The sequence below is a fragment of the Clupea harengus genome, chromosome 22 (genome assembly GCF_900700415.2).
Source record: "Clupea harengus chromosome 22, Ch_v2.0.2, whole genome shotgun sequence".
Lineage (NCBI taxonomy): Eukaryota > Metazoa > Chordata > Actinopteri > Clupeiformes > Clupeidae > Clupea > Clupea harengus.
The window spans coordinates 11,481,094-11,498,826 of record NC_045173.1 but is presented as its reverse complement, the minus strand read 5'-3'; the positions used below and the strand labels follow the sequence as shown (position 1 = coordinate 11,498,826).

The following is a 17,733-nucleotide window of genomic DNA, read 5'->3' as shown; positions in this document are numbered from 1 at the left end:
TTTATACACACAATTTCTTCCATAATTGTTGGCTCTCACTAATATGGATTTATTGTCAGTAAGTGTCAGTATAAAGTACATCTGTACAGCTTCAGTAAGTCCTGGCAAACCCACTTATGTTCATATACTGAGATGCAGTAAAATGCACCCTGCCAACAGCAGTGCAGCATGGAGAAACTGAGTATGTAGAACACAGACTGTCTTCTTCCGAAATGTTTCAGGCGCCCGGCAGCTCCGTGTGCCCTCAGTGGAACAGGCTGCTGTGCTGAAGCACGTCCGTGGCCGACTGGACGGCCAGCAGGTCCCCGTGGAGAGCACGCAGGATGCTCTTGAGCGCCCTCGCCTGGGATCCCTGAGCTCTGCTCTTATACTTCATCCCCAGCAGCTTGTCTGTCAGGTAGTGCAACCACAGCACATTAGTGTGGGGGTGGTACTCACTCCAGTCATTACTGCGAGAGAGAGAGAGAGAGAACGGCGAGGGAGAGATAGTGAAAGAGCTCATGCAAGAGTGTGATTAGCACAGAGTGATGATAGGGGGGGCAGGAAATAGAGGAGGAGATTAATGCTGGTATTAAAGTATTACAACAGCACACATGGATGCACACACTCACAGGGGAATTGCCTAATAGCTTTTGACAGCAGGGCCAGCGTAGGCAGGAGACTCAGAGTGAGACTGGGAACAATGCGGTGGGACGGAAACCCGACAAGCGGGAGCGGGATGGAAATGAGTGAGGTGTGCTTACTCGTTCTCTTCCCGCATTTTGTGGTAGATGTCAAACTGGTAGTCTCCCTGGCCCATGAACAGCTCTTTATCAGCAGAGATGTTACAGGACACTGTTAAACCATCTGAAAGCAGGAGAAGCAGAGAGAGAGAGAGGGAAGGCATGTGTAGGCATGACCCATTTATTTCAGCTTATCTTGCAAACTTTATACAACCTAAAAGAGATTAGAGCTTCCCTCAGGCTCAGATGTCTGTTTTTAACAGCCTGCGCAAATTAAGACACACAATATCACAGCCCAACACAACCCATGTTCAAACACACACAACTAACAGCCATCTGAGGCAGGCGGGTGGCCTACCTATCTCGAGACGAGACAGAGAGTAGTCAGTGATGTTGACCTGCACCCCTCTGGTCTCTATTTGCCGTTCAGAATGCAGCTACATTCCTTCTGCTTCGTGGTCTTCACCAGGATATTCCCCCAGTGCAGGTCCCTATGGAAGACCAGAAGGGGAAGTGAGGGTACAGATGACATAGGTTAGGTTAGGGTATGGTTTGATTGGTCCATATTTCAGAGCAATGTGTGAGTTCACTGGGAAATAATGTATGGGTGCATGCCTGTGGTATGTCATGTGTGTGTGTGTGTGTAGACGGACATGTTTTGCGTGATGTGTATGCTTTCTGACCTGTGCTCAAAACACAAGGCCCGCTCATCCACGGCCAATGCAGCTGTCACTTGCTGTAGGATGCTCTTCATCTGAGCCAGAGAGGACAGCTACACACACACACACACACACACACACACACACACACAGTGTCACAGCAATCCTGATGTTGAGGCCGCTGACAGCACATAGATCTAGAGCAGACTTCGACATATGACTGACAGACATGTCAGCAGCAGACACACTGGCTGCCCACGTCCATCACACTGGGGACCTCTATTCGAACTCTCTCACACACACACACACACACACACACACACACACACACACACACACACACACACACACACACACACACACACACACACACACACACACACACACACACACACACACACACACACGTGGGTGGTCAGCTACTAGCACAACCCGGGGAAGGCTAATTTGTGTGTCCGACCTCAGCTGCAGTAGACTGTCATGAGCAAAGACATCTTAAAAGCCATGATTCTACTTGGGCTGCTTGTCCAGCCCAGAGAACACAGCCCACCATAGGCGGACAATACAAATAGGATCATTCCAACAATGTATGGCAGCTACATGGACGTGTTCATCTCTACCTTGCCGTTCATGTTCTCCAGATCGCTCCCGCCAAACTCAAACTCCAGCACCAGGAAGAACTGCTCCTCGCCGAAGAAATCTGAACGAGGAACAACTTATGTTATAACCCCCGTGTTATGATCGCTGGTACTAGACACTCATTCAGACTGACACACTGGCATGAACAGCAACAAGATCAAAATGCCAGACACACAAACCCACAAAATCAGGCCACAAATGTTTCTATGGGAACAGAGCAAACACATCAGTAAAAATGTAGACCCAGCATGTGTTTCCCAGAAGCATTGGATGCCCATAGCAACAAAGAGAAAGAGAATCTCTTTATGATCATAGGATCAATCAATGCTTGTAGGAACCGCAGCCCTGGGCCTGTTCGTCCTCATCAGTTAGTAGATGGTCTGTTCCCCAGGGCAAACCCTGGGCTAACGCTAGGCATCAGGCCCTGGAGGTGCTTACCTGGCCGGTCATTCTCTGAGCCCCGCTGCTTGTCAAACTTGTCCCAGGCATTCAGCAACTGCGAAGGGTACGTGCCCTGCACACAGCGCAGGCTGCAGCGGAGAGAAAGAGCACACACACACACACACACACACACACACACACACACACACACACACGCACACACACACACACACACACACAGAGATTAAAACACAGCACAATAGAAGACACTGCTGAGAACACACACCGTAACGCACATGCACCCATGTGAGTGAGCTCAGTGTGTTGTCTGTGAAAGAGGGGGGCAGACCACTGTAAGTATGCGTATGGGAGAATAGTACAGAGAAGAGCAAGGGCCCCACTGCTGATCCCCACTCACTTGTTCAGGCTGATGAAACCGTTTGTTCTGTTGTTGTCCTTCTGGTCCAAGCTACTCAGCTCCCTGTAGACAGACACACACACACACACACACAAAAATGCCCAGTTCAACAAAGCACTGAGCCAACACCAAAAAAGACAACATTCTCTATAAAATGAAAGTCGATACTGTAGAAATAACGGAGCCGAGTTAAAACGCACTTGGAGATGATCATTTCATGAAGGATTTCTCCAAAACTCTTCTGGTCCTCTCCATTGACTTTCTGCTTGCCGTCCGCTGGAATAATCTACAGACAGCGCAAGGCGACAGAGCAATCAATACCAAGGCATCATCGGCGAGGAAGAGATATGAGCAGAATGCACAATGAGAGAGAGAGAGGGGGAAGAGAGAGAGAGAGAGAGATAGAGAGAAGAAGGTAGAGAGGAAATAGCGGCGCAGAGTAGAGCAGCGCCAGCAAAAACACAGCCATCCATCCAAAGATAAATCCATAAATCACACCCATCTCCAGGATCTCTGAATTTATGCTTCATGGTAGGCCTGGTTCAATAAAACCCAGAAATGCCTATGACAAATATTTAACTGCTAACTTTAACTGCACTGTAGCACACGCAGTCTCACAGAATCTGAAATCTAACAGTGAACGCAGGCCCGAGTGAACTTGCCTTGTGAATGAAGGACTCACCAGAAAGGAGCTGGGTGAGCTCTGGACCAGGTGAGGCAAAGAAGTGCAGGACGGTGAGGCAAAAATATCCCGACTGGCATTCAACCGCTGCACTGCTGGAGACTGAATGCCGGTCAGGGCAAGACGCCGGGGAGTAATGAATGCTACAGGTACACACACACAAACACACACACACAGTGTTTCAGTTTGAATATTCACAATTCTTCAGTTAAACAAGGTTCAAATAGGAACTGGACAGCTACCCATCAACCATCATCTACGGTGAATTATCATCAACAAACACAGCACAGTGAACATAAGGCACTGTATATCTGGATGCAACACACGTCCAAAGAGGTATGAGGACTGAACGGGAAGAGCATGTCTGGGTGTAGTACCGGTTTTCTTCTTGTGGACAGAGAGGGCCGCTTTGAGCCGGCTCCACATGTGTGTGCTGAGGGAGGTGTCTGGGGAGAAGCCGGCCAGGATGGAGGAGATGTTCAGCTGCTCCGCACGCGCTGGCGTGATAGGCAGTGCCAGCCAGCTGGACATGGGCTCCTAAACACACAGAGAGAGAGAGAGAGAGTGAGTGAGTGAGTTCTATTGCCAATGTAACATCCTTACAAAAAACGCTAGGAGGAAGAGATGGCTTGCAAATGTTCTCTAACTCGCATACACACACACACACACTAAACATGCACACAAGGGCACATGAGTTTGCAAGCGCTCACGCACACACACACACACACACACACACACACACACACACACACACACACACTAAACATGCACGCACACACACACACACATACTAAACATGCACACAAGGGCACATCAGTTTGAAAGCGCTTACGCACACACACACAAAAAACACAGAAGATCTAACTGCCTGAAAAAAAACACACTTGAGGCCAAAGTGCTATTGCCAATCCATAAAGAACTAACGTTCCTAAAGGAGCTTACACATCAGGAGACATCCTAGACTAAAGAAGACCTCTCTGCATCAGGAAACCCTCGAACAGTGACCTCACCTTGCCGTGTTTGGCCACAGCTGACCTGCCTAAGTCCAGCGAGTCGTGTGCGTGTCGGGAGCGGGCCGAGGTCTGCTGTCCCTGGTTCCGCTCCCACTGGGCCACGTCCCTCTTGGTCCAGCGGTTGGCGCCGAGGCCCAGGGGCTGGAGCCGAGGACGCGATGCCGTGGTGTCGGAGCAGGAAGGGAGACAGGCGCAGCGAGTCAAGCAGGATGACGGGCTGGCGGGCCTTCAGCCACTGCACCAGCACCTCCATCGCTGCAGCTTCCTGTCCTTCCCTACTGGATCTTTCCTCTTCTTCCACGTCTCCTCCTGCTGCCTCTTTGTCTTCTTCTTCTTCTTGCGACCCTGGCATGGGCTCTTCAGTCTGACCTATCCCTTCTGCTCTGCTGGGGGGCTCCTCCAGCTGACTGGGCTGCTTCAGAGGGCTAGATGGTTCGGCCAGGCTGCTCACCACCACCACCTCCACCTCCACCACCTTGAAGTGGATACCGCTGACGGAGGGGTCCTGCGGCAAAGTGGAACGGAGAACCTGGAGCTAAATCAGGGGGACAGACATGAACATGAGTATACTAAGCACCAGACAGATTACCAGAAAAACTCAACTATTCAATGTATTCTCTTCACACAAATGTCATGATCATTTGAACATTATATGGACATTACATTTGTCCCTTGTGACTCTAAAACCCAAAAGGAAGGGACATTACTCACTAATGATAATTTAAGGATTTTCTTAGCACTGAGTCTTGCACTGTCCCAGAGAGCTTAACAGGATAATTCAACCAAAAAGACATTTCCTTGTTCATCCACTCCTCCTCAGATTAATAGTCACCCAGAAAGAGATTAGCTTGTCAGTAAAGTAAAAGCACAAAATGGGGTTCTAAATTCTTTTCCTGGAGCATGCCTGTCCCTGTTCTGCATAAGTGAATGAACTTTTGCAAGTAAAGAGCATTACAATTCAACTGACTTTAATGACATGTTCTTGGAGCTGGGATAGATTTAAGGAGGAGCAGGATGGTGAACTAAATTAGTACAATGACAATGGCCAGAAACATCAGTCAGATGAAGCAACATCCACACCGGTGGCTTTGAACTTGGTCCCCTCAGTTTAACTGACCAAACTCTTCTCCGAGCAGTTACATATTTGCCTCTCGTGCAAGGATCAGGAGAGTTCTCTAACCTGCCAGTAAAAATGTCAAACCACCACAATTTGTTAGATCACTGGTGTTTCCATTTTGTAACTTGTAGGAAAAGAAACGAGAAATACATTGTAAAACAAATACACACAGAAGTAAATTATCATTCATTTATTCAAAAATATTGCAATGACAAAATCAGAAGTAAATAAAAATTAAAGAGAACGTCTATAAAAATCCTTACTCAGATGCAGGGGCGGAGATCCCATTTCATTGTAGGGGGGGACAATACATGGTCAAATTTCAGAGTGTAATTCCGGGGGGGGACATGAAAAAATTGCTTTCACGAGAGCTAGCATAAACTGCTAAATACCGAATTCTCTTATCACATTTACAAACAGAAATTCTAAGTCATTTTAGAATTATCTAAACAGCATTAAATGTACTAACACGAAATATCTATTCACAGACAAATCATGTCCAAAGTTCAAGAGAACTTGATGCTCAAAATAAGTTATAAAACAGCTCAACAGGGAATCAAACTAGCAACCTTTTGATTACAATACGACTTCTCTACCTCCTACGCCACTGTCACTCCATATGACAATACCAGCATAGTCGATGGACTGCAGAAAAAGATGACATTAATTTAACTTCAGATAATTTAACAAATCTGGAGAGGCACTGAGATGTAGACCTACGTTTATTAACTAGCATGAACCTGCCCTGACAGGACAGTGACCTAGACTGTCTAGCTAGCTATCTTAACTGTGTTAATTACCGGCATGCGTGTGTTATCGGCAAACGTTCACGTTGTCATGCCAATCCATTAATAAGCTTATGTATACTTGTGCATATCGATTGGAACTTCGTAAATGGAGTTTAGAAAAAAACTTCTTCTTTACATGTTCTTACTGCGTTCGAGAATGAGGTAAATCTCTTTACATATCGTGTATCATAGCGGCAGCGACAGGGGACAGAGGAGGAAACAGTCTGACAATCTGACCGTGTAGGCTACTGGGCTGATTAACTGAAACACAGAGCTGCCGGTAGCCCTGCCCGTTGGAAACAGCATGTGAACCAAACCACTTTGAGGAATAGGGGGAACATGATTTTTCAACACTTAAAAAACACATTTTTTTTACGTCTATAATTAGCACCACTTGTGTCGTCGTATTTTTATTAAAAAAAAAAAAAAAAAAATTTTTAGTTTTTAGTTTTCAATGATTGTTGGGGGGGACAACATTATGGTAGGGGGGGACACGTCCCCCCCGGGATCTCCGCCTATGCTCAGATGTCTTTTGCCTTGGGAGCACTGAGGTGACCATGGGATTCTTCATTAGAGAATCTTCTTCACTCTCGCTGGTGCTGAGGAGACGTGTTGACTTCTTCTGCCTCCTTGTGACCGCCATGGGCAGCTCATTCTCACTCTGGCTGCTGAGCAGTTTTCTCTCCGTCCCCTTCCTCATAGGCACCCGGGGTGGGTTTCTTAACCTGACTGGTGTACATTATACAAGACATGAAGTTACCAATAGATATGACATTTTTGGCAAGAAACAATTGACAGTCTGCTGCTGAACCGAATAACACCAATCAGTCAAGTGTTTCTTTGACTATGAGTGCATGCATCACCTTGTCACTGTGGTTTTGGCTACAGAATCTGTCGGGAATACGTTCTCTTCATCACTGTCCCTCTCTTTCAACTTTGACATCGCCTTCTTCTTAGCTACCCTTGTTTTCTTGGCAGATCATTTATTTTTCCTAGTGATGAAAAGAGAGCCATCAAACACAAAACAATCCACTTTACATTTAACTGACTAAATGTAAAAAATATACAGTATATATCGGTTAATGCTGCTGTGTTTAGCAGCACCAGGAACACTAACGTTACGTACCTCTTCTTCAGCTTCACAGAGCTGTCGTTCGCCTCATTTATGGACGGGTCCGACACATCAGTGCTAGAGAAGGCCTTTTTTCTGTAGTCGCATGTATACGACACTTTCTTGATTTATGTATTCTGACGAATTTCAGTTACATTAACTCCAAATATGTTCATACATTTACTATGGTACAAACAATAATTAAGTTAGTCATATTGTCAGCTACCCGCTCCCTGGTTTGAAATGTTGACGCTCCCTGATTGGCCGTAGTTCTGATTGTGTATAAACCAGAAACGGCCAACGTACCCCCTGCAGCCCTAGCATGTATGTATTTAGCAGACACTTTTATGTCCTTATATCTGCTTCTTTTCAAAGCGACTTAAAAACACTAATTATAATTGTAACAATAATCTACATCCCTGGATTAGATCTTAGATACAAAGGTTGTAATGTAAGTGTTACATAAGGTTAGCTGCTTGTACAATGTCGTAATCTAATGCAAATCAAAGGGTGGCAAACACAACTGCATTTACACTCTTAAAGAAAGACATTTATTATGGAAAAATACAAAACAGGATGACCAATATTTACAAAGCTGTGAAGATGAACACTTAACCACGTTTACTTTCAGAAATGTATCTCCCCATACTTGTATAATACATAATCCAACACTAGCCCCCTAGGCATATGACATCTCCAACCAAAACTGAGGATGAATAGGACACCCAACTATCAGTAGGCTATTGACAATTCAATGCCACCAACCCGACTTTATCCGACTTCGAATCACTACATCAGAGTTGACCTTTATAGGGTACTCTGACATCGTTGATGTTTTCTAGCATTCATGTCAGAATGTAACACAGTCCAATACTAAATGGTGTGCCTCAGTTTGGTTTCATGGGGGCAGGAATGTTGGCTGAGGCTTGCTCAAGAAAGGCCAGCGGGCCCTGGGGCAGCTCTGTTGGACGCTTGTGCTGGACGTTGATATCTTCCAGGACCTGCTGCCAGTTGTGGATTTTGGTCAAGTGCTTCTGGATGAGCAGCTCTTTTCGCTGGAGCTCGTTGCGCAGTTCTGATATGTCCTGTTCCAGAGGTAAAGAATCATAACAAATTAGTTAATCCTCAATTTATACTAAAAACATTTTTTGTTTAATGCCAGTTCGATCACATTGTTACTGGTGAAGCTACATTTCTAGCGGTGTTTTAATGAATTACAATGTCAAATAGTCAAACCGTAAGCTTCATTTGCCGATTGTTGATAGAAAGAAACAAGAATATCATCTTACCTCTTTCTCCACTTGTTCAGGTTTCTGTATAGATAGCTGCAGCCTTTTCTGCAGAAAGAAGCATTCCGTCTGTCTGGCGACATCCAAGAACTTCTGCACACACTGGTCAACACCTAAACAAAAACATACAATTAATCGAAAGAATTTGAAAACGTGGAATTATGACACTTCAAGGAGGAAGTAATACAGGAGGGAAGGGTGCTAAAGAGTGGAGACAGCTAATGGTGATGCGTTTACCTTTGTGTCAGACTGTCAACTCACCTGTTCGAATTTCCTCCTGATCGGTTCCGTTCACGTAGTCTTGACTCACGAGAGAAGCAAAGCCTGCCTGTAAAATACAGTTTTATCAGAGACGTCAATAGGACTTCGGTAATATGTTACTGTGAAACTTATCCGCCAGCTAGTTACATTTAGTCATTTAGTAGACGCTTTTATCCAAAGCGACGTACAAAGGAGAGAACAATCAAGCTACGAGCAATAGACCTAGTGTAACAATAAATACTACTTTACATTTTAAAAAAGTGCAAGAATGTAACTACTATAAGTGCGAGTTAAGGACTAGCTAAGAGTTAGATGAACTAGAGTGTTGACTACAGGTTCCGATGGTGGAGCGTCATGCTTCCTCCTTTATTTCGCTCTGTGTGCTAGCTATTGCAGTCAGAATACCAACTATCAAGTGAAAATACAATGCAATTCACAAAACAATACTACACTACTTACGCACAAACGTTCAATAAGTTCGTATCAGTAACGTTAGCTAGCTACTGTTAGCAGTGTGAGCACACTACCAGAACTGGCTAACAATGTAGCAAGTGTACGCACCTCGAAAGCCGCCTCTAGATCGTCAACCAAAGTATTGCTATTTGATCCCCTGGCACCGGGAGGTCCCGAAAGCATACCAGGCTGTCCAGGACCACCGGGGCCTCCAGAGGGATGTGGTGCGGACTGTTGTTGGCCCAGAAACATACCACTCATGGATGAAGCCATGACTGTTGACCGAGGGCGGCTGGATGATGAGTGTGGGGTTATAGCAAAACAATGTCTCAAACCAGTATCGCCCCCTACCATTATGGAGTTCCAACTGATATATATACAATATATACACTGCTCAAAAAAATTAAATGACCACTTTGAAAGATCAGATCTCAATGTGAAAAAAAATTATGTTGGATATCTATACTGATATGGACAGTTTAATGTCTTAGGAACGAAAGGATGCAACATCTTTTGATGGAAATTAAAGTTTTCAGCCTACAGCGGGCTTAATTTTATAGACACCCCGAAAATCAAAGTGAAAAAATTATGTGGCAGGCTAGTTCATTTTGCCAAAATTAAATTTCTGCAACTCAAAATGCTTCTCAATATCTTGTGTGGCCCCCACGTGCTTGTATGCATGCTTGACAACGTCGCGGCATTCTCCAAATGAGAGGATGGTGTCTTGTGGGATGTCCTCCCAGATCTGTCTAAAGGCATCAGTGAGCTCCTGTAAAGTCTGAGGAGCAAGCTGACGGCATCTGATGGACCGAAAACATAATGTCCCAGAGGTGTTCTATCAGGTTTAGGTCAGGTGATCATGAGGGCCATTCAATTGTATCAATTCCTTCATCCTCCAGGTACTACCTGCATACTCTTGCCACATGAGGCCGGGCATTGTCGTGCATCAGGAGGAACGTTCTACGGCCCTGTCCAGCTCTCTTAGAGTAACTGCCTGTCTCCTGGAATCTCCTCCATGTTCTGGAGATTCTGCTGGGAGACACATCAAATCTCCTTGTAATGGCACGCGTGGATGTGCCATCCTGGAGGAGTTGGACAATCTGTGCAACTTCTGTAGGGTTAAGAAATCGCCTCATGCTTCCAGTAGTGATAATGACTCTAGCTAAAGCCAACACTAGTGGAAAACCAGTCAAAGAGATCAAAAGGGAGAAACTTAAAAGGGAGAAACTTGAAATGGCCTCCACATGCAAAACCAGTCCTGTTTTGGGGGTCGTCTCATTGTTGCCCCTCTAGTGCACCCGTTATTAATTCCATCAACACCAATGTAGCTGAAACTGATTAACAACCCCCTCTGCTACTTAACTGACCAGATCATTATCAGAGAAGTGCAATTTATGCCATACCCTGATGTTATGCCATACTCTGATGTTCCTTTAATATTTTTGAGCAGTGTATATATATAAGTTAATCCTCCACGGTAGTTTAAAGAATCGATAATATTTTCCATTTTATAAACTCTGTACACATTTATTAAGATGTTTTCACATTTGTATGCTGTTGATCAGAACTTGTGTGCTATGTTGATATATAAACTCAGATGAATCAGAATCGTCAGTTCTGGATTACAGAATGAAGGCCCTTGTCCCTCATTTTTATTTTACTTAACAATCACACTCAGTTGCTCATTCACTAAGTAAGTTATAATGTATAGTCTGGCGGTCATTATCGGAAAATAAATAGTCGGGTCCTGTTCGTCCCATCAGGATTTATTTTTCGATAATGGCCGCCGGCCTTTACATTATCCCTTACATATATCATAACCGTCGTATACAATGGCATTCCAAAACAGTTAAGAACTATGATGACAACTGGATGAAACAGCATGATTCTAACACATTTCGTCTTTACTGAGGTCAGCATAGACCGGTAAATTCAATCCAGGGCCATGCGTCCATTCGACACAATCAAGTCACTTTTGTCACCAGATGTACTTCACTGAGTTTGAAATCTTGGGACTACATAGAAGTCACTGTGGCCTCATCAGGCTTAAGAGGCAAGACCAGCTGCAAACTCCACCAACGTGCGGGTGGGTCGGCCAGACATCCCCTTACGCAGGTACGGCACCTCGTCCTTATTGGACATCACCCCAGCAATGTCCAGATGGGCCCAGTGGTCTGCAGTCACAAACTCCCTGAGGAATGCTGCAGCTGTGCAAGCTCCACCAGACCTGAGAAGAGGAATGGCAATATGAGAACTGGGATAAAGTGTATAAGTCTGCAGTATATACAGAACTGGAGTCGTTCTATTTTAACTCAAACTATGTTGTAAATATGTTTTCATATCAAGATACAGTAGCTGCAAAAAATAAATGATATGGCAAAGTTCAATAAGGCAGGACAGTGATCACTAAGAGTGTGCGTCTGTGCGTGTGAGACCCAACCGAAAGAAATCACTAACCGGCTGTATTTTCCAATGTTATTGAGGTCAGCCAATTGGCAATCCGTCACCTGTCTGCTGTAGTGCTGAAAGAGAGGCATCCTCCAAACCCTGTCACCTGTGATGACACTTGCCTGAAACAAATCATGTAAAAAACAGATTGAAACACGTGGGTCCGTGAGTATGTGAGTGCTTATTGTGCTTGTGTGGCAAATGCAGAAAATGTGTGGCCTCACGAGACTCTACCTTATGTAACTGTCCCCATAGCCAGTCAGAATTTGTAAACACCCCTGCAGCTGCTGAACCTAGCGCTACATCCATGGCCCCTTGGACAGAGAGCAAGAATGGAATTTAAAACATAATCACGTAAGCTGTGACCATACATTCTTCCGACCCTGTGCACAACTATGGATAAGACGGCAGGTCCCCGTCCCTGCACATACCTGTTAATGTAGCAGCATTTACTATGGCTTTAGGGTCGAAGCCGTGAGCGTAACAAAGTGCATCAGCGAGAATGAGTCTGCCCTCTGCATCAGTGTTGTCCACCTTTGGGTTAGAAGAAAATAGGCTCTTAACATACTCATGATATATACCAAGCACTTTGGCAATTCTTGTACATTTATGAAAAAATGCAAATGCATATTGGTCAAGAACATGACTAGACAGTACATTTAGCTTATAAATGTAAAAGCAAACATACCTGGATAGTTTTTCCATTCTTTGCTATGACAACATCCCCTGGCTTATTGGCGTTGCCGCCGGGCATGTTCTCACACAGAGGAGCAAGACCTAGTAAAGCACTCCACAGTAAGTACACTACTATATATCACAACCTCAGTATAGGCCTACATCACAACCACACACAGTATTACCACTGAACCTCTATTTCAGCAGGGGTTAAGGTGGCTCACCTATGATGTTGACTGGCAACTTCAGAGCTGCTGCCGTGACGATTGCGGAACACACTGTGGCAGCCCCGCCCATATCTGCCCTCATGGCATCCATACCTGAGGGAGGCTTCAGTGAGATGCCACCACTGAGAGCAGAGGTGCCACAGAAGCACAGAAACAGAAACGCACAAAAAAAAGAACATAATTATTTACCATGCAAAGCTGAGGGAGAAATTTCAATATATGTGGCCAGTATAACTTCTGAGCACATATCGCTATGACACTACACTAATAGCACTAGCGTATTACACTGATTTGGGGCTTTACCTGTCAAAGGTGATGCCCTTGCCCACTAGCACCAGAGGTGCTTTGCCGGGGTCTGGGTTGCCATTGTAATGAACTTCCAAGAAGACTGGGGGTTCCTCTGAACCTTTAGACACACTTAGAAACGCTTCCATCTGCTGCGCCTCTATCCATAGCTTTGATCTAGACAGAGAGAGCGAGAGAGAGAGCGCGATTGAAAGTACTACAGGTAATAGGAATGGCAGGCAGAGAGAAAAAAAACCCAGTTAGAAGATTGCAAGTAGTACCTCTTGTGAACGATCACTCTCTCTGAATGAGGTGCTAGCTTCTGCTCGATGGTGTCAGCGAATACTGTTGGGGTTACATGATTGGCTGGAGCTTCCATGAGCCATCTGGCCAGGTTCTGTCCCTCACCATAGATCAAACCCTTCTTCCAAGCAGCGAGGTCTGAACTGGGGTCACATTGTCAAAACTGTCAAATCTATCTAGACAAACTCAATTATAATAGATGATCACTAGTCATATCGGTGCTGATTCTGTTGGCCCTGCTAAAAAAAATTCAGACTGATCATATACATTTGAGACAAACTGGGCTAAATATCCATCATAACAGGTCCTTGAAAGGCAAGCATCAAGTATTTCAACTCAGGATCGCAAGAAAATCCGAACACACAAACTAAACTCCAGTCACAACTCTACCTGCCATGTAGCCGAGTAGTGACTTTGAACTTCTTCTTGGTCTTGTGCTCATCAAAGTCAAAGAGGCCAAGCAAGGCCCCTTCTGCTGCTGACTGCCCATCACCACACGGGTCTACCTCCACTACAGGCACCTCCAGGTCCTGCAGAATCCGACAGCCAGCTACACACACACCAGTAGTAACACAGGATCAGGAACACAGGATAAAAACACTACACTACACACAATACACTTACACATCAGCAACTCAGAGGCTACGGAATTCAATACAATACCAAAACATGTTACACCACTTCACACACCACACACACAAAGGGTATTAAGGCCTCACATGACACAGCAGCTCTGATGTTCTCCTTGCAGCTGTCCCAGTTTTCTTTTCCACAAACCCCGTCTGAGCCCTTCCCAAGGCCCACAACTACCACACTCGAGAAGTCCTCAAGCCAAGACAGAAGAGCTACTGTTTAAATCATGTGGTCTACATATTCGTTATACAGTTTAAAATACAATGAATACAACATTTAAACAATTTGCCTACCTCATGTAGACCATAAAATACGCGGCTCTTGCCTTTCTTGACGGGGGGCCCAGATCTGAGCATTAGAAATGTTGTTTCATTAGCCTCTGTCATATTTACAATATATATCATACTTTACTTTATGTGTTGGCTGTCATCTAGTAAACCTTACATTGAGAGCATCTCACTCAACTTCCCCGATAGGTAACTATCGAATGCTGCACCAGCCTCCGTGAAACGTGCGCTGTCACCATTCTGCTCCTTTTCATAAACTCCCAAAACCAGTCCCTAGAACACCACAATACACGAACTTGAATTCGAATAAGCTCCACGACATATTTAAGGACATAAGATAAGTTTGTTCAAACCTGGACAAGACATATTCAGTGTTCTTTAGCTTTGATGAACGATTGACTTCACTTTGACACAACGCTTTTGTCTGGATAGGCTGGTTCAGTTACGAAACTTGACGTTAGCGTGAACTTACTTTTCTAGCATTCCTGCAGCTCTGTGTTGCTGAGAATAATCGACAGTTGTGTCTCCTTAGAGCAGACTGCAACACTTGTCTGCCAGGTAAAAACATTCTCCACTCCAGTCGAGACCGCGCTAAATATGATCTTAGAATATAGGGCCAAATATATCAATGAGTTACATGTGTTCAATGTAGAAGGTTGACATCTGACCAGCATCCGACCTCAATGTGTCGCATGTTTATTACGTCTTTGTAAAGCAAGGACGCGAGTACGAGTTATGCACCAGCGCCACGAACTGGTTAGGCGAGGTTTTGCTGACTGATGAGCGAATATTCCGCCTACAACAGGCGTAATATTTGCTTCAATTCTCTGATCTGTCCTTTCGCTGTGACAAATAACACGGCTAAATTAAAATGAGAAATAGCTAAATTAAGCCTACCTGATTATACCATGTCCCATTGATATTAGGTGTTAGGCTAGGGCTAGGCCATATTGTTTGAAAAATGCAGACGTTGATAAAAAAGTTTTTTTTTTTTTTTTAAATAGATATTTTTCCCGGCTCCATAAATATATCGATAAATATAGGCTATCCTACCAAACTCAATGTAAGCCTTCTTTTTATACATTTTGGCTACTGTGATGCAACTATCCTAGTGGCACACAACTCATAGGCCTGCATAGACTATGGCGAATTATACATTTGAAATACATGTGAAACGCTTATGTCAGGGTTTATTTACATTTTGTACAGCTAACACATTGTTTTCATACCATTGTTCAGTATAGCAGGTCATCTGCTGTTACTGTAGGTTCTTCGGGTTTCTTGCTCTGTATTTTGGGTAGGTGAATCTTACTCATGGCCACTACAATGATATTGGCGCCATGCAAAGCAACACTGGCCACACACAACCAGAAGGAGAACCCAAAGTCCTCCTCCAGAACCACAAACTGGAAGAAGCTCTCTTTGTAGTTGGCCACTCTTTCTGTCAGGTTGTGGTGACACACTGATGCTAGGAAACAAAGGGATGCCAATGACCCAAATAGACCTGAGAGGGACAGAGTGAGAGTGCAAGTGAGAACGAGAGTGCCAGAGAGAGAGAGAGAGAGAGAGAGAGAAAGAGAGAGAGAGAGAGAGAGAGAGAGAGAGATCACCTGTATTATGTACTACAAACTTAAGTTCCGTATTCTAGAGATAAAGAAACTGCTTATTTGAAAGATGCTGACCTTTCATTAAAATAAACCATGTGGTAAACACAACGAACCTGCGATAAAGTTCCAGAGGTACAGTCCAAGTGGTCCTTTAACAGACTGGTATGGCACTTTCCTAGCATTGTAAATACAGAATGCTAAACTGACAAAAGCAAAACCTATGGCAACAAATATGAACAGAATGACAATTGCATGAAGTCCTTCATTCAGTGTCTTCACAAGTCTGGGGAAAACTAGAAGATAAAAAATGAAAATAAACAGTATATTAGAAAACAAGGTTGCTGATATTTACAACACAATCTAGATAATTGCCTAGGTTCAAAAAACAAAACTCTTACCAGGATAACAGGGAAGGAACAGCAAAGGACCAAATAAGTGTCTTATTGTGAAAGCCCTAAAGGGTCACTAAACAGCACTAAACAATAAAGGAATGTGGCTTTGTACAGTGTCCATTCTGCAACTTGCTTTTTTGTGACCTGTCATGTTGATCTGTGAAGTTACAAAGCTGGCAGTAATAATAACGTGTAGGTTATAAAACACATAGACACACGAGACCCTACTCGGGAAAAAAGCTAAACTGAAATACACAGTAAATTAAATTAGGCCTACATTTAGAGACATGAATCTGTAACTTAACTATCAATCAAAACACTCACTGTAGATTTTCGATCGCCGGATCCCTAGGCCGCACTTCCTTGTTTTCCCTCCCTGGAAGAGACCAAAATAAATGTCTCCGGTAAACTGCACCAGCTCTGGACTTGAAGCATTGACCAGGTCCACTCCAGTCTTGCAAAGAATGGTCCCAGTCACCCAGCTTTCACTTGCCAGAGCTACTACCAAGACCGCGGCAGAGGTAATGCAGAGGATCGAGCCAAACGAGAACACTATCTTCTTCCACAGACTCGGCATCTCAGTGCCTACTACGGGCGGCCTGTCCCATCCAGCTTAGTCGAGTAACATGAGTCCGTCGCGCACTAACCAGTCTATGTGAGTTAGGCCTACGTTTAAGAGTGTGCACTGAGAATCAATAGGCATCCCTAAATCCATATTCATAGCAACATACCTTGCAATAGTACAGTAGTGTCCAGTGAGAAAATAAGCGCCATAACCTGTGTTCAAATACCTCCATCTAAAGGCATGCGCGATGGTCACAAGAAACGAGTGGAAATACTATAAGGCGGTTGCGCGGATCTTTTTTACCCGCGCAGGAAACCTTATCTGCATGCTTGCGCTAGGGTTCCCTGTCAGGGACTTTAATTGCTTATGCTCACCCGACCTCATCCCTTAATCAGCAATACTCTATGCTCCATACAGGCTTTGTGTCATTTAATTACGATGCAATGCAATTCACTTGAAATACCAAAGGCAACAATCACAGGTTTGTGCTCTGTTCAGCTGTAGTGTGTTATAGCACTGTGCAGACAGCAACTATATGTCAGCCTGCCCTCCCTCTCTGACCGAAATGTCGTTTCAGCCTTGACTAATTTTCACGGGTCATGGAGCATTGGCTCGTTTAGGGGCATACCGACTGTGTCAGGATTGTATTAATTAAGGAGTCAATATATCCATTACCAGACGAATAGGCTTCAAGAGAATCACTGCAGCAGGGATAAAATATGGCCTTTCCATGAGGCTCTACGAGTCAATCTGCATAAACTGACACACTAGTCCGAAG

The 17,733-nt window shown here is 44.5% G+C and overlaps 4 protein-coding genes across 5 annotated transcripts; all 4 read right to left on the bottom strand.

Annotated features, from left to right (window-relative positions):
- Window positions 1-28: 28 nt before the first annotated feature.
- LOC105908485 (serine/threonine-protein kinase haspin-like) lies at window positions 29-5,967 on the bottom strand. 2 transcript variants are annotated; one of them, XM_031559355.1, is made up of 12 exons: window positions 5,895-5,934; window positions 4,512-5,019; window positions 3,879-4,038; window positions 3,502-3,644; window positions 3,020-3,105; window positions 2,820-2,882; window positions 2,459-2,550; window positions 2,002-2,081; window positions 1,406-1,494; window positions 1,081-1,213; window positions 744-846; window positions 29-449 (listed from the first exon to the last, which is right to left on the bottom strand). In XM_031559355.1, the coding sequence occupies exons 3-10, from the start codon at window positions 4,030-4,032 to the stop codon at window positions 1,138-1,140; spliced, it is 783 nt and encodes a 260-aa protein (XP_031415215.1). In that variant the 5' UTR covers window positions 4,033-4,038; window positions 4,512-5,019; window positions 5,895-5,934; the 3' UTR covers window positions 29-449; window positions 744-846; window positions 1,081-1,137. The 2 variants fall into 2 exon arrangements, with proteins under 2 accessions (XP_031415215.1, XP_031415214.1); XM_031559354.2 differs by having other exon boundaries at window positions 4,512-5,967.
- A 2,091-nt stretch (window positions 5,968-8,058) lies between these two features.
- On the bottom strand, window positions 8,059-9,877 carry med28 (mediator complex subunit 28). Its single transcript, XM_012836938.3, has 4 exons — window positions 9,642-9,877; window positions 9,081-9,147; window positions 8,820-8,932; window positions 8,059-8,615 (listed from the first exon to the last, which is right to left on the bottom strand). The coding sequence occupies exons 1-4, from the start codon at window positions 9,804-9,806 to the stop codon at window positions 8,418-8,420; spliced, it is 543 nt and encodes a 180-aa protein (XP_012692392.1). The 5' UTR covers window positions 9,807-9,877; the 3' UTR covers window positions 8,059-8,417.
- Window positions 9,878-11,148: 1,271 nt separating this feature from the next.
- Window positions 11,149-15,084, bottom strand: lap3 (leucine aminopeptidase 3). The gene is made up of 13 exons (XM_012837083.3): window positions 14,864-15,084; window positions 14,549-14,664; window positions 14,398-14,452; window positions 14,191-14,296; window positions 13,862-14,021; window positions 13,450-13,614; window positions 13,187-13,345; window positions 12,881-13,005; window positions 12,670-12,758; window positions 12,413-12,515; window positions 12,216-12,295; window positions 11,991-12,103; window positions 11,149-11,760 (listed from the first exon to the last, which is right to left on the bottom strand). The coding sequence occupies exons 1-13, from the start codon at window positions 14,957-14,959 to the stop codon at window positions 11,580-11,582; spliced, it is 1,548 nt and encodes a 515-aa protein (XP_012692537.1). The 5' UTR covers window positions 14,960-15,084; the 3' UTR covers window positions 11,149-11,579.
- A 131-nt stretch (window positions 15,085-15,215) lies between these two features.
- On the bottom strand, window positions 15,216-17,189 carry clrn2 (clarin 2). Its single transcript, XM_031560262.2, has 3 exons — window positions 16,715-17,189; window positions 16,112-16,291; window positions 15,216-15,895 (listed from the first exon to the last, which is right to left on the bottom strand). Exons 1-3 carry the CDS (start codon window positions 16,965-16,967, stop codon window positions 15,627-15,629), a joined length of 702 nt encoding a protein of 233 aa, XP_031416122.1. The 5' UTR covers window positions 16,968-17,189; the 3' UTR covers window positions 15,216-15,626.
- Between the last annotated feature and the right edge of the window lie 544 nt (window positions 17,190-17,733).